This window comes from Gymnogyps californianus, chromosome Z (genome assembly GCF_018139145.2).
Source record: "Gymnogyps californianus isolate 813 chromosome Z, ASM1813914v2, whole genome shotgun sequence".
Lineage (NCBI taxonomy): Eukaryota > Metazoa > Chordata > Aves > Accipitriformes > Cathartidae > Gymnogyps > Gymnogyps californianus.
The window spans coordinates 59222407-59238694 of NC_059500.1; the positions used below are offsets into that span (position 1 = coordinate 59222407).

A 16288-nucleotide genomic window follows, 5' to 3' on the forward strand; every position below is an offset into this window, starting at 1 on the left:
AACCTCAGACAAAGATAAACAAAAGACAGAAGACGGGACGAAACCCATATCCCTGTACCATTCTTGCTGTTGCCTATTTCTGATGGGGAGACTGCAGAAAGCCAAACCCCAGCAGTTTTATTTACATGAAGTGCCGACATCTCTTTTCCATAAAGCAAAACTGGGCTTTGTATGATTTTGTTTTAAATACTATTGAAATTATGGAGGCAGTCAATAGTTCATAGTAATAAAAAGCAAAGAAGGGGAACTACAAGCAACACTGATACAATAGTTTAAAACCCTTACAGTTATTTAGCGGACATGATATCACTATGTACCGTTCAATATGTACTTATTTAAAAATGAAGTGATGGATATAAGCAGGAGACAAGTCTACATGTGTAATTCTCGTACACAGAAGTTTGGATTTAACACTACAATCGGTTGCCAATATCAACATAACAAGCAGGCAGTTAGCTGTTGCTTTTTTTTAAAAAAAAACCCTCTTTTAATTTTCTGTGTGAATTTTGTATATATGAAAGGGAATTAAATAGCACTTACTAGTGCCAGACACAATACAAGCAAGCACCAGACAGCTTCAATGCACAGCTCTGTAAATGCATCTCATTTTTGACCTCCAACATTCTTGCTGAGAGTCTAGGTCACAGAACAGGACTTCAGAGCCCTTCCTTTGTGTGATTTAAGCTCATGGCTGTGACTCACAGTTAAACAGAAAGCACTGTCGATAATAGTGGTAAAGGATCACATTTGGGGAAAATTTCTCCCCTCTGATCTTCACAGCATGAATAATGCTTGTTCTGTACATGTTCCAAATGCAGAACTCCCACTGAGGTTTCATTTAAAAAAAAAAAAGTACAGAATATACAGCAGAGATCTACACTGCGGATAAGAGACTTGCAGCATGAATTAGAGAATAACTTTGCCCTTAATTTGAACTCAAGTTCTTCCCTGCTTCCCCATATTGCATCTGAAGGATCCATTTGTTGCTACGTTTTTCAATCATGCTGCAAGTGTGACAGAAATGCAAGCACACTCCCTCTGATGGCTAACATGAAACATGTATTTTCAATGAAATGAACCAAAAATCATTTGTTTAAGATCAGTTGATGAAAAAACATCTGTTGTATACTTCAGTCTGATGCTGTATACTCTCAGTGGAAAGAGTAACCTTGAAGGTTCAATATAAGCAGCAGAAAAGCCACTCAAAAAAGTGTCTTCAGAGTGCTGATGCATTATTATGTTTTCAGTGCTTAATATAGATTGTTTTGTGTGTGTGACGGAAGGACTACTGAAAGTCTTTCCATTAGAGGGACCATAGAAAAAGAAAACTACACCTTCTACTATAAAATTCTGCTAATGTGATTCTTGTTGTACTCTAAATACACTCATAGGGCTTTCATTTTCCATCAAGGGAACATTATACCTCTCCTGCATCAGAGCATCATTTGCTGAGTAACTTTACTGAGCATTTACAGAGCAACTTTTACTCAGTTGTGCTCAGATAAATCAACCTCTACAGTTTTTTGTAACTCACCAGAACTGCCTCTTTATTCTCCTGACTTTTCCAAAGTGGAAAAAAAAAAAGGGGGGGGAAATTGATCTCATGGAAAAAAAATGCATTTGATGTACACAAGATTCTAATAGTTACAAAATTAGCCCTACAAAGCTGCATGAACAATGTCCTTTTTCATCCTATTAAATTCTCTTTTTTTCTTTTTCTTTTTTCCCTCCCTCCCAGTACAGCTTTCATGATAGGAGCAATCCTAGCGCCAACAGTTTCAGGGGACTGCTTTCATTGTAAGCAGTCTCAGTAATTAAACAGGTCTCAGTAGTTACAGACCCTGCTGTGTCAGGTCTATGCTAGCATTCACCATCACTAAACACAAGAGAAACACAGAGGGAAATTTTAACCTAAAACCAACGGGAATAACCTGACAAACTGTCCATATGTCTGCAGTAAGCATGTTAAATGAGACACAGTTGAGAAAACTTTGGACTTGTCCCAGTGACAGGGCACTGAACCTGACCACGGATTTTGAGTGTAGAAGATTCTGACACAAAGAATAATGGCTTCTTAAACACTATTATGGAGAACAAACTAGCATAGTTTAATAACAATCATAGTTTAAGACAACCTTTTGAGAGCTGTGGGAAATTATTAAACATTGTTAACATGTAAAATGAGTTGTTTTCAGCATTCATCTCAGTCTGAGAAAAAATTTGCTAGGATAACTATTAGCATGCTTAAGTCAAAGCTTTACACAAAAATGACCAGCTTGAGACTCTGGGCAAAAGTAACTTCTGAGTTTCATTTACAAGTGAACTTCACTTTAAGCACTGGCATTTGCTACAATCAGGAAGAAAAATTCAAGATTCCACTTATGTTGGAATTGTTAAACACAAACGGAAAAAAGAAGCGAGTGTCTCTGGCACAAGGTCACTCTTGGTTCAGGAACTCAGGTTTGGAGTGTTAGGTTTTGCACGGAAAAAGCAGGGTGGATAGGGAGGCGTTAATGCTAGAAGGAAGGGAAGGTACATAAACACTTCCTGCAAAAGATTTTGGGTTTTCACATGATTTTAAAACAGAGGGGAAAAAAATAATTAATATATTGACTAGCAACATCTTCTCAGTTTTCATTTGAAATTAATTTCCATCATAACATTTCCGCCTTTGATAATATATTCTTACAAATCAGTCTAGATGTCTCATTACTATTACCTGCATCATATGCCAGAGAAGATATTCTTTTATTTCAAAAAAATTTATTCCTACCACCCATACCTTAATGTGGAAGAAGCCTAAAAAAAGAATAAAAGCCAACACTGGAGTGTAAAACACCAACCACACGCACCTTTCACTATTTATCACTGACATGCAACAACTCTGACCAATGCAAGTACAGTGATCAGCCACAACTTTGCCTGTATAATAACAAGCTTAAATTATCAAGAAACAGAAAAGTAATATTTGGGAATATATGAAGTCAAATAACTAGTTTGATTGAAGGTGCTTGCAGCTAAGGCACCTGTGCTTATTTCCTCTTAGGAAGCAGCAGATGCTTAGGCAGTAGATGCACCAGGCATCTTCCTCGCTGGCAATGCACCGAACCTCTCAGAACCTCCTGACAAGACCAATTAAAGCAGGTCTTCAGATCTGTAACTGAGCAGGTTTACTAAAAAAGTATGACAACACAACCTTCAAAATTAGCACCTCTGACACCACAGCCAGAGAGTAACTGCTCTAACCAATCTGTCCTTCAGTTGGTTTGGACAATCTGCAATTAAGAGTCTCTCTGAAGTCCCTTACCAGCAAAAGAGAAGGAGCAGGAGTTCATTCAGGAGCAAAGATGTCACGGAGAAGATAAAAAACTGCCCTTAGGGTACCATTGGAAGTCAGATCCCTGGTTTCTACCAAAGTAGGAGCTGGAAATAAGCAAAAAAATTCCCAGCATTTTATTAGACAAAAGCCACAATATGCTGGCTGGAAAGGGGGTGGGGGCGGGGAGAGAGACTGAGAAAAAGTTTTTATTAGGGTAATATGAAATTTTTGGGGGGAAAAAATCTAGGAGTGTGAGAGAGACTGTATATACATCAGCAAGTATGTCCAGAACAATCTGTGCTTTTATTAATCATAATTCTAAAACGATAAAAAGACCCTCTTTTGGAGTGAAAACAGTCATCACTGTCACATGCACCATTATGGAAAGGATTTATGTGGTTTCCTCTTAGCAATGTAAACCAAGGCTTGAAAAGTTCCATGTATTTTACTGTTCAAAGCCCTCTTACGGCAACTACCAGACACTACAGTGCTAATCCACATTTAAGAATTAACAGACATATTGGAAGAAAGAGTGGTAAGGAGTTTAGCTCCAAAATTATTTAATATATTAAAAAGCTGAAAGTTAAATAAAGCAAAGGATAGTAGCTTTACTACAGAACTGAAATTAGAGGTTGGATTCCTTTGCTCTAATGTTGGCAAGTTTCCACCAAAATTACCTGTAATATGTTGCAGAAACTATAAACACATGGTATTTACAGCAAAACCCTACTGCTTACTTCAAATCATAGGTCTACATTTGAAGCAAAATTTGGAGTCTAAGCCAGTGTTAATAGTGCTGAGGTAAATTTGTACCGCTTGAATGACTTTTATGACCTTTATTTATTTTAAATCAAGGCCCTCTTCATGAAAGTTGGTAGTTATAGTCTCTCATGTTTGCTAAAAAGAAAAATAAACCTACATCTCATTCTTTTTGATTTTAAGTGGATAAAAAGCCATGGGCACCCAAGACAGCGCTGCATCCATTTTTATCTGTTTTGCTTGAACAGGCAATGACTTCATTTTCACCACTGATCTCATTAGCAGAGACTTACTTGTATCTGTAGTATAAAAGGTGCTCCATAAAAGCAAATTCCATTTCATACCACACCAGTCAAGACTTTTCAAGGTACTACTTGATACACAAATGTAACACCACATACCATTGAACTAGCTCATCTTTTTCACCTGTAGAAATAGCTTGTGTATCTGTTCAAAAAGACATTAGAGGTGTTGATTTACATGATACACTGATGGAGTCAGACTTTACTAATGACCAGATTACTTCATTTTTGGCCCGGTGTCTCCATCAGGCCACTTTAAAGAGGAACTGGAGTTCTTCTACACATTTTACAAGGCCCTTTTAAAATGTGCAGTATTTCCATTTGCCAACTGGCATGTTTTCAAGGCAATCCTGGTTGAGCCATAACATATACAAACAGGAAGAAACACGAAAGAGTTTAATAAAAAGAAATCTACCATGAGAGCAAAGATTGTATCATGTTCTAGAGTATTTCAATGAGCACCCACTAAAAAGAGATCTCTAATTTAGGGGTCGACACTTCACAGTGAAGGAATCAACCAGAAGACTGTATGTTTGTTGCAATCCTACTTGCTATAGCACACAATAGCAAATGATCACTTGTAAATTATTTGCGGGGGGGGTGGGGTGGAATTTTGAAGCAGTGAGAGACACAAACATCCAAGTGTGAATTTTGGACGCAACTAAACAGCAAACAGTAATGAATCTAGTAAAATCTACTGTAAAAGTAGATTTTCCTTTTCCTCTACAGCTTTCCAACACTACAGTTATCAAACCACACAGGTTTATAACAAAACAGAGAGTGCTTTTATGACCCTGTGTCTTTAACTACTACGCCGAGGAGACGCATAGATACTGCTCATTAAAATTATGGATACACTTTATCCTTCCCTAGATTCTCCCTTGCAGTCTTCATTTAAATCCTTAAATTGATTCTTAATCCCACAACATGGGAAGAACTTTCTTGGAGAGAATTCCTGATTGTAGAGGAAAATGTGTCTCTCTTGCCATACTGAGCAAGCGGAGGGTCTCCCAGTCCCAGGAGAGCACTTGGGGCAGGGAGAGGGGGCACAGCTTCCTCGAGCAGGCATGACCTCAAGAGCTGAAGGTAATATCATACTATAAGTATCTACCTGTATTATAGCTTCCAGTGCACACTAAGACTCCCAATTACAAAGGACTTGAAAGCTGTGCAGAGAGATGTCACATAGCCCAACTCTCTGCACAAGATGCTCAATTGCAGACCTTCTTGTGTTTCTTTTCAACCATGTTCTAATGCCCATTTTAAAACACACCACCTGCAAGAGCGAAAAATATAATATAGAAAAACTGAATAGATTTCACACTTCTTTTTTTGCCTTTTTTTTAATGCTTAATGGTTTCAACATTTGTTTTTTGGAAATTGGGTCTTTAATGCATGCAATGTTTTATGCCTGTAAAGAATAGTTGTTTGAAGTGAAGAGAGAACACTGAAAAAACCCGACTCACTGCCTCTGGCCTGCTTGATCTAGGCACAATTTCCCTGCATTTCAATCATATTAAATTCCACTCCTGTCAGTTTAAAATGTCAATTAACTCAAGATAGGCCCCATTAGATAAGGCAGACACTAGATTCTCCTGACTGTTTGACTCTTGTTGAAATGCACCTGTAATTGCTTGCAAGATAACTACTGTTAAAAACAGGGTATACTATCACTGTTTGGAAAAAAATGTTTTATAATAAAAAAAATAAATTTGTCTTTTTAATTCAGTCATACCCTGTAATTCCAACTCAGATGTCTTTAGTTTTATTCCACAACGTACTGAACAAACATTACTGAAATAACTCTACCAGGACCCCATCAGCAAAGACTGGATTTTTTCCATATGGAATAAATATTGGTATCATTTTCCATATGGCTTTGCTTACTTTCAGTTCTAAATATGAAAACATCACAAACAGAAACAGGCCTAGAAAAGTTATCGAATCCTGTTAGAGCCAAAACCTGGACACAAATGTAACACTGTAAGGCAAACAGGTTTGGACTCAAAATGAAATTCCAAGATTCCAAGTGCTATAGGAAGCAGCTGCTAAACTCAAAACACATCACTGCATTTTCATCAAACCTTGGGGTTTGGGTTTTTTTGTTGTTGTTGCTGTTGTTGTAGTTTTTTAAAGTGTTCCCAGAAAATTAATTTGCCATTTTGACAGCCCTAATATGTAAAGCCTGGGCAAAAGAGCAACTGTAAGCATTGAAAGGCTATTTCCCACTCCTAACCAAACAAGAACAACTATGTTCCTGAAACCCACCCAAGCAGCTGTATTTCAAAAAGGTTCTGTTTCATTCCTAATTTGGAAACAAAGGAGACTGCTTTGTAATGTATTATTTGCATTACCCTAATAATCTAGAAACCAGATCGTGTGCTAGTACATACAAAAACTTAGCCTGTAATTTGGCAGCCTAGACTGTATCATCACATATTAACCTTTTTTATTAACAGACCTTTGCTTCATGAGAGTAAGGTGCCAGTGAAATATTTCAAGCAAGACAACAATTACATGTTATATGAAAGTAAGGGAAAGAAAGAGTTTTGGCTTCAAACTGCTTCCTGTCTGGCTGTTTGTGATTCATGCAACACATGGCAATTTATAGACTGATCAGACAGCTACCTAGAGCTCAGGATAAATGAATCTGGTAGATCGCTCTCAGTAAGGATCCAATTCTGACAGATACTCAGTAACCGCAGTGGCAAGTAAGATGCCTCCAACTTCACCGCACTCCTCAGTTTTTACAATGCTGTTTTTACTCCAATAGGAGCATCCCCCATTTGCACAGACACTTCTTCAGAGTTGTTTTCGTCATGCTTGAGAAAGCCATAAGAGCGGGGAGAGAAACTGCTTCTTCTGGTATAAAGTCCTGTTTCACTTGCATCGCTCTTCTATAGTTAGAAAATATACGCAGGAAGGACAGAGGGGCCAGATGTCTCTGCAGTCAGCTTGTTAGACACCGTATCAAAGTTATTACTGAAAGAATATATAAATGAACTTACCAGTAGAGAAAACAAGAACTGTGTTGTCCCAAAGACCATATCTTTTCAGAGCATCAGTAAGATTTCCTACAGCTTCATCCATAAGAGTCACCATCCCTGCATAATGGCGTCTCTTTACATCTTTAATGGAAGAATATGGTTTCATGTATTCTTCAGGGACCTCAAGAGGTTCATGGACAGACTGAAAAGCAAGGTAGAGAAAGAGGGGCTGGGGTGGAGGGGATAGAACGGAAATTAGTTGAACATAAAGTACTAAATGCAAAAGTTACTGCAGCAAAAGCAGCCCTGATTCATCAACAACTGCAGGCACTGTGCTTTGATTTCTTCTACACTTCTCTCTTCTAATCCCCAAACATAAACTAATAAAACTTTGATAAGGACTTTTGCGAAGCTGTGAAAAAATATCAGGTGTATCTTTTCTTCGTAACACAGTTGTTAACAGTTTCTATGAAACTTCTCCCATTAAACTTTCCATTCTCTTTTTAGAAGAGCAAACTACATGCTAAATCATTTCTATAAATTAATTACTTGTATTATTAAAAAAAAAATGGAGAAGGGTAGCAGGCCAGGGCTGTGTAGCCAAAGCTGATTCTGACAGCAGACAAGGCAAGTTTTTCCAGTGCTACTTCTCACATTTAGCTCTACGCACCCTGCTGAATAGCCCGGAATTACAGCTCAAGCGCAGGTCTCTCCATTAATATTTCATTAAGATTTTTTTTTAAGCATTCTTTAGTGTTGAAGTTATCAAAGTAACAGCTGCTGACTATACCTTCTCAGTTTTGTGATTGGCTATAAGATCTATAGCTCTTTCTGTGAATAAATTAGTGGAGTACATGTTTTCAAACCCCGTTGCGACTTCCTCTCCATCTCGAAAGTCCAGAGCACAGCGTGTTATGTTCTTTGCTTTAATGAGGACGCAACGGTCATGAGAATAATAATCCTCACTCCCCAGAAGATAGCCTAGAACAGGAAAAGATGTCAAATAAGCGGGCTGACATCATGTCACATAAACAGATACATCAGAGGGAAAAAAAGTAAAAAATAAATGTCAAAACATTAGTGGTTTTGAGCTGAAACACTCATTCAACATTTGACCACCTGTAGTGACATCCCCTGACAGGTCTAAGTAGCTCAACATTTAATACTTCACAGACTTTCTATTGCTAATGCAAGTAGTAATTTCAAAACACATGAAACATTTTGAAAGCAGTTCAATGACTTTATAACTTGATACCAAAGACATTAGCATTAAACTAATGCACTGATAGCAAAGGCAGTGACCCATCCATGTACTACTCTGATTTTTAGCTGGTATGATTTTGTATATTTGTATTTTCACATAAGACTTCTCTCTCTATTAGAAAGTTTGGAATTTTTTTTATTTATCTAAAAACATCCAAGTATGAAGCATTTTTTGTCAGCTGTAAAGTAATTTCTGATCCACTGCTGACACCAACTGGTGGAAAAAAGACACTATTATTTAAAGATGCCCAAAAGAAACAAACTATGCAAAAATTGTACAGGTACAGATTTGCTCCTATCAAGGGCTATCCTGTTAAGCATGGAGTGCCTTTGCTTTTTATCAATCAGAAACAAAACTCTTCAAAATCATTTGATCTCAGTAATTATTACTTCTGAAATTAGATTTCAGATTTATCCCCCAATACCCTGAAAAAACAGATGAATCTGCAAAAATATATTCTTAAGTTCTGCAAAACCAAACTAAAACTGGGCACAAAAATCCAAAATGGAGGAACTTCATCTGAATTTTTATTCAGCAGCTTCAACTACAGTTACTTGTGCAAAAAAGTATGTACAGAAAGAATGAAGTTCTGTTTTAAATACAATATAAACTTCTAATAGTTTAGGAGGAAAAAATGGCTTTTCTTTCAAAGCATAAAGACTGATTTTGTGGGCAGACTGCCTACATCAACGTACTCAGAGCCGCAAGTTGCGTTTTTCCATTTTGAGTGCCCGCTGGGGGAAACACTGCCTCAAGTGTGCCAGAGAATCAAACGCCCCTAATTGCAACCAACGTCTACTGGAATTATATGAACATTATAGGACACTAAACTGCTACATTCTCTGAAACGTAATGTCACACTGGGCACCCAACGACCATACCCAGAGCCATACCCTTTTAATGCCCCTGCATTAAAAGCCTGCTTGGTCCCAGGGTGAGATTTCACAAGGAGCTCCAGCCTATCTACATCTATGCTGTCAAAAAGATCCCAAGCTCCTGTAAAGAGATGGGAGGAGGCATATACGTTTAAGCAACGAGCCATTATATTATGATCCATATGTATTAGCTTAATTTAGTTGTGAAACCACGGCCTGAAGAGTCAAAAGAGAGAAACAATCTAAGGAAACAGTTCTTCCCACCTAAAGTTTGGATCGACATTGTCTATAAAGGGCACGTAGCATAGCCAGGCTCTTCATTTAAGTACCTACGGTTAGACAAGAGGAACACAGGCTTCTGCTTAAGTTTCTCTGTATCTTACTTTCTCAGCTGTAGAAGTAAGCAGCAGTACTATCAACACTTTGCAAAGTTATTTTGAAGACAACAAACTGCTTTGAAATTCTCCATTCAATGAAAGTGTCTTAAAAACAACCATGTGGAGATGGACCACTTTGCATTCAGTACCGTGCAGAATGAGATGCATTTCAGACAGCCCGATTCACATAATGTCTGTGACACTTGTGCAAAACTAATAAACGCCCAATCAATACTGGGACAGGAGCCTTTGCAAGAGGAAGAATAAACAAAGTGTAGCTACCAGTTGCTTTGTAAGTAACGCACTCACATTTGGGCAATCTAATTCTGGCATCATTTTTTTAGTCTGAGGGTTTGACTTCATAACTTGCAAGTTTCTGCAACAGACCTTTTGGATACTGTTTTATAGTGCCTCTCACACTATCTTCCTTGCCACAGGCTCTGGAAAACCAATGCTACTCTATTCATAAAGCATGAACACAGTGTGGTATGATGTCTATTTCTCTCTTAAACATATCGGCTTTTGGAAGTGTAACACTATTTGCAGAGCAAGCCATGTCTACTGTCTGATCTAACACAAAACGTTCAGATTAAAGACACTTGTAAAAACAAAGCAATCACTACACCTTAAATCTTCTAACCATCGTGGAACCAAATTACATGCAAATCATAAGAGAGAAATACTTTCTTTGGAGCCACTCCATAATTACAATAGTTTCTTCAATAAGTTGTAAGGCTTGGGCATGCATTTAAGGCACTATCTTATTTTAAGCAGTTACACTTTGGAAACATGCGTGCCCAGGTATTGATTTACTTATACGCTAATAGTAAATCTGCTGTTCTTAGAAGAAAGGGGGCAGTTTCTCATCATTTTTAACACCGCATTTATTGCCCATGTTAAATCTAACCATTACCAAAGTAAGTATCAAATCCCCTGCGGGTTGGAAGGCATTCTTTTCTGTACATCCCTAAATGCCACTTCCCCACCATGTGAGTAACGTATCCCGCCTCTTGAAGTAGCTCTGGGAGGAGTTTCTCATCCAGTGGCACACAGCTAGGCTGGCATGGCCAGATTATCTGGTGTTGTAAACCTGTGTGGATCTAGCAGAGAAAAGAAGGATGAGAGATTAGTTACAACACAGCACTCTGTTCCCATAGGCTACTTTATAAGCAGGTGCAAAAAGAAACACAGCTACACCACAGGCTATCATTAGTTTTAGGGGCTCCTGTTTTTACCGATGTAGCACTGAGGGAGATGCGGAAGCACAGCTAGAGGGCAGGGGTAGCATGGAGGAAGACAAGGAAATAGCACCGCAGGGGTTAACAAGGTGTTCCCAGACATAAATCAAGTGCAATAAAAAAAAAAAACAAACCCAAAGCTTTTTGTGTTTTCATCTAAAAATCTAACAGGTAACAACTACCATTACCGTCTGTTTGAAGGCTAGGGACAACATCTCAATATGGAGTGAGAGATTTTAAATGGGATGGAGATGGGCAAAAAGGTGCATGGCAGGTGAAGCTACCAAGCTTTTGCCTGTATCAGAGAACAGTCACCGGAGGAAAGGGTGATAAAAGGTAAGAAAGAAAGCTATTTTTGCATTACTCCTCTAAATGGACATTATATATACACATTTATGTATTTATTTACATACTTAAAATGAGCGCGAGCACTATAAAAAGAAAAAGCATTTGGATACTGGGGATGACACAAGTTTTAGACACTACCTAGATCTGACCTTTAATAGTTCCACATAAGTTTCCAATCCTAACAAGTGGTGAATTTTTTATCTCTTTACAAAAGCATGACTGACAACGATATTCCGAGTAGTAAATTTTGTTTGATGGAAGGAACTGAAGGAACCTCTTCAGTTACTGTGTACTATAAGCTGACTTTTGTCAACTCCCCTATCTCCTCCAGAAAAAAAAGGTACTACCCTGAACCTAGGCCAGCAAACATATCCATACAAGTATAAATATCTTGTTTATTTACTAAATATTTCTAGAAATCTGCCTCTGTCAAAGCACAAAACCTCCAAAACCCCCTAGAGCGCAAGACATCAGATTTTGTAACTCCACTAAGCACTCCAGCGTAGCAAGCTGCATGATTGATTTTTAAAGCATCACTTTAGCAACACTTTGAACTGACTTCTAAACCAAATAAGCCCTGATCTTAGGCAAGTGGGCAAGCAGACTCTTACAAAGGGCCTAGTAGTTATTCATTTTCTTTGAAACAGGAGCTGGAAAAAAAACTTTTTTTTTTTTGTAAACGCAGTATTAAAAAAGGATTATTAATATAGTAAAAGACACAAGGTAGCAGAGCAGTGTAATTTCTTCCACTGTCTCTAGAAAGCAAGAAAAAGGAGATTAAAATAATAATAATAATAAAAAATCTATAGCTTTCATAAACCAATACCTTTGCTCTTCTTTCTTTACGGACTGCAAGGTGACTATCAAAATTCCAGTACCAGATAGGACCAGATTTAGGTTACTTTCTCAAATCTCTGAGCAATTGTTAATCATATCAATGGGTAAAACAAAACAAAATCCCACATATTTGCTACATAATTATTTCCTGCACAGAATGTCTCCTCACTTTTATAAAAAAATTATTTCCATTTTTTAATATTATTTTACTCATTTGTAACAAGGTCAACACAAAGATGATTAAATCATCAAATCAGATGCATATGATGAATTTAAATCAGGACTGAACTATAAGCATTTCCAGTTTCCACTTCTAAGATCAGATGCAGGAATGTCTGGTTAACCCTGACCCACTTCTATGTAAGCATGTTCAGAGTATGAACTGTATTCTCAAAACAGTCACAATGAAGAAATGTTTTAGGTTATTTAATAAAACAATTTTAAAAGTTGGTAAAGTCAATTACACCTTCCTACTAATTATTGATTCTTGGGAGTTTCTAGGAACAGAACAAATGTTGCTTGGAAAGACTAAGTATCACCTAGAACAACCTTCCTGCAACAACAAGGGATAACATCCACTAATACAGAATGACATTTATTTTCATTCTGAACAGTTTCTTTGACAAATCACTATGGTTAATAGGCATGTACAGGACTTTTTGAGAGAGAGGGGAAGTTTCTGAAATACGCTTAACCCTTTGTGAGTTTCTTCTTTCTGTCCACACTGTATTCTTCTCCCCGCCCCCCCCCACCCCATTTTTGCCAAAATTGCAATGAGGGGGGAAAGGGGGAGAAGTACAGCAGTACGATAAGGTCCAGTTCTTACACCTGTGCAACTGAAAAAAAAAGGGAAAAAAACATGACTGTGACTACAAAGCAGCTAGACACCCAGACTAAGGATCAGACTGTGTGCACTCCATCAAGGGACGCATAAATGTCTACGCCTACGGCATCACATGAAGGAGAATGTACGGGTTAGGATGCATTTAAACGCCACATTGGAAAAGATGCTGCATAAACTGAACACATGGTGCTGATCTGCTTCTGGCTGCATCTTGACTGTGTGCCTGTCCAGTTCATTAGTACATAACAGAAGATGATGAGGACGGGGATATTTTTCACGATACGCTGCCACACCTGTTAATCCAACTGAAGCACAGAGAGCACCTCACCTTTTCTGAAGCAGAACAACTTGCACTAAACCCACGTTTAGTTTATTCCCGAGCTAGCAAGCCAGAAGTAAGTGAAGTAAGTTTGCATATAAACGCAATTGGTTTTCATACGGTAGCCTTCTTCCAAGAGCATCTTACACAGCGACCCAAGAAGGCCAAACTACACAGAGCGTTGCTAGGAACAAGCAGGAGAGAAGCACCCCACCAGCTACCTGCTGACACGCTGCGGAGGGTGGCGGGAAGGGGCCGGGAGGGCGCCGTCGTCGCCGCCGGGGAGGGATGGAGGGAGTCCCGGGGGCTCTCCCGCGGGCATCTCCGCGCTGGGGCAACAACTCCGGGACTGAGTTTCCCCGGGCGTCCCCCTCGACCCGCGCCCTACCTGGTAGCGGCCGCTGAGGAGCTGGCTGCGGGAGGGGGTGCAGAGCGGCTGGGTGTAGTACCGCTCCAGCCGCACGCCGCCCGCCCCCAGCGCGTCCAGCCGCGGCGTGCGGATGGCCGAGCCGTGCCAGCCCACGTCGCCCCAGCCCAGGTCGTCGGCCAGCACCAGCACCAGGTGCGGGGCGGGCAGCCGCGCCGCCGCCAGCCGCAGCAGGCAGCAGAGCAGGCAGAAGAGCAGGCAGAGCGGCGGCGGGACGCCCGCCCGCCCCGCCATCCCCGCCACCAGGAACTGGGCCGCGGGGACCGCCCCGGGGACGGGCCACGGCGGCGGCAGCGCCCGGCTCCTCCCGCCGGGCGGGCCGGGCAGCGGGGGCGGCGGCGGCGGCGGCGGCGGCGGCGGCGGCGGCGCGGGGCGCGCCCGTCCTCGGGCACCGCCCGGCGGGGCTGGGCAGGGGCTGCCCCGCCCGGCCCCGGTGCTGCCGCTCGGTCCGAGCTGGTGTGAGCGGTAATAGCGGGGTTCCGGAGTACCTGTGGTGGGTGGAAGCGGTGTAGCTTTAGGCCGATGAGTTTTGAAACGCGTTTAAAAAAAGAGATTGTAAAGTTGTTGCCGGTGTTAGCAGGGTATCCAACTCAGTGGTGCTGGAGATCCCTTCTAATTTTGTCTTTCTTTAGTTCCTACATTAAACATCCGGTTTAAACCATGGAGCCTTTCCCAGGGGAACCAGGGAACTGCTCCTAAGCTTGTGTTTCGAGTCAGCTGTGTTTCCAAGGAAGTTGATACAACAGTTTGAGTAGCGGACACAGTGTATTCTGGCACAAGTAACTGGGCTTGTTAGTTCTGTCTTCATATGTGAGACCATAGCAGCTCATCCAGATTTAATACTGCCAACAGAGTTTATTCTGTAAGCAAAGCGGGGCAGCTGCAACACAGCCATGGCCTTGCTGCTTGCCAACCTGTGCTACAGCCTGGGAAAAACAAGTTGCCACCGTCACTGAAGATGCAGCTGAGCTGTGCGAGATGGCAATTATTCCTGAGGCAAGATGGCCTCTCTCCCATCATCGTCAGCTGCTGCTCTCATCCCCTCCCCTGCCTGCCCCTTCTGCAAAATGATAAGCGACCCAGTGCTTTTTTCTCTTCATTTTGTCCATGCAGATGAGAAGCCGTGATCTAGGTCTGGCTGTAAGATGGTGCTTCTGACTGTTACTGTGTAGGAAGGAAGTGAAGCAACCCAGAAGCAGAAATAACAGCTATGTCAACAGGGCTATTTCTTCAAACCATGTAATTTTCTAAAGCAATATTGTAAACGACCACTACCTTAGTTATAATCTTGATGTAAAATCTAAGATTGTGAAAGGACAGAAATAGCTGTCAACTCTGATAGATTTTGTTCATCCATGGAATACATATAAATTTCATTGTCCAGTTAAAGATCAAATAACCATGTGTTTCACATTTAGCTGGAATGGTACCTATGTGCATTCCCAAATTTATATAGACATTTGGTAACAGGTCAAAGAACAATCCACATTAAAAATCGTATTTCTTGGTAAGAAAGCCAAACATTGAGAATGCTAGACTCCTGTCTACTTTCTTTTTGATTGACAAGTCTCTGTAGAAAGAAAGTTCCCACTCCTATGAATGAAGTCTAGTGGATAAGCCTATTAAGTTATCAGATCTTTTTGTATAAATCCCAAAGGATTCTCTGCTGGTTTGAAAACAACAGCAATGATGAGTGATGCCACATTTTTTTCTACAATAAGAATGTACTATAGTTCACAGCTGGTATTGGAACAAGAAGCAACAATACTGTCCTAAAGTCAGTTTTTCCTGAAGTAAATTCCAGGATTGCATACAAGCTCGTATGTGACTATGAGTTGTATTTTCTTTGCTCGAGATGTGATTCATACTGTTCAAAAGGCTGCCAAGTTCCGATTTATCTTGTTTTTAATTCAGATCCCATCACCAGTCACAGCTGTCTCACTGAACTGTTTATTTAACTAACTTCTTCCATGTCCTTATTACAGGTGAAGTTCCATTCAAATGTTAGCACACTCCCATGGAAACCATTCTTGTTCATTCAAAATAATTACTTTGAACATCTACACAGTGCTGGTGAAATCAGAAATGTTGGATACAAATTTTGCAATAAAATTCATTATAGCTATTCACCTGACATGTTTCCAAAGTTATCAGGATGTTCAAGTGCAGCTGAACTCATATTCCCTTGTAGAGGAGTGTCAAGAGTTATTTGCTGCTTATCCTCCTCCACCAGAATTGGATAACCTGGTTGCCTGAGCTGCCAGACTTAAAACATTAAATTGAACCATCTGAAACATACACAGCAGATACTGCACAGTCACAGTCTGGGTGTTGCTGCCTGTCATATTTTCTTAGTGTTTTTTTATTATTACTACTAGTTGAGGGATTTGGA

At 40.1% G+C, this 16288-nt stretch overlaps 1 protein-coding gene across 1 annotated transcript in view; it reads right to left on the bottom strand.

Moving 5' to 3' along the window:
• The window catches only part of ARSB (arylsulfatase B), a 70020-nt gene extending 55890 nt beyond the window's left edge, over window positions 1-14130 (bottom strand). Inside the window, exons 1-4 of the mRNA XM_050913608.1 lie at window positions 13858-14130; window positions 10797-10983; window positions 8158-8348; window positions 7389-7596 (exon numbers count right to left, since the gene is read on the bottom strand). Coding sequence (XP_050769565.1) covers window positions 7389-7596; window positions 8158-8348; window positions 10797-10983; window positions 13858-14130 — 859 coding nt within the window. The remainder of the gene's footprint in view (window positions 1-7388; window positions 7597-8157; window positions 8349-10796; window positions 10984-13857) is intronic.
• Between the last annotated feature and the right edge of the window lie 2158 nt (window positions 14131-16288).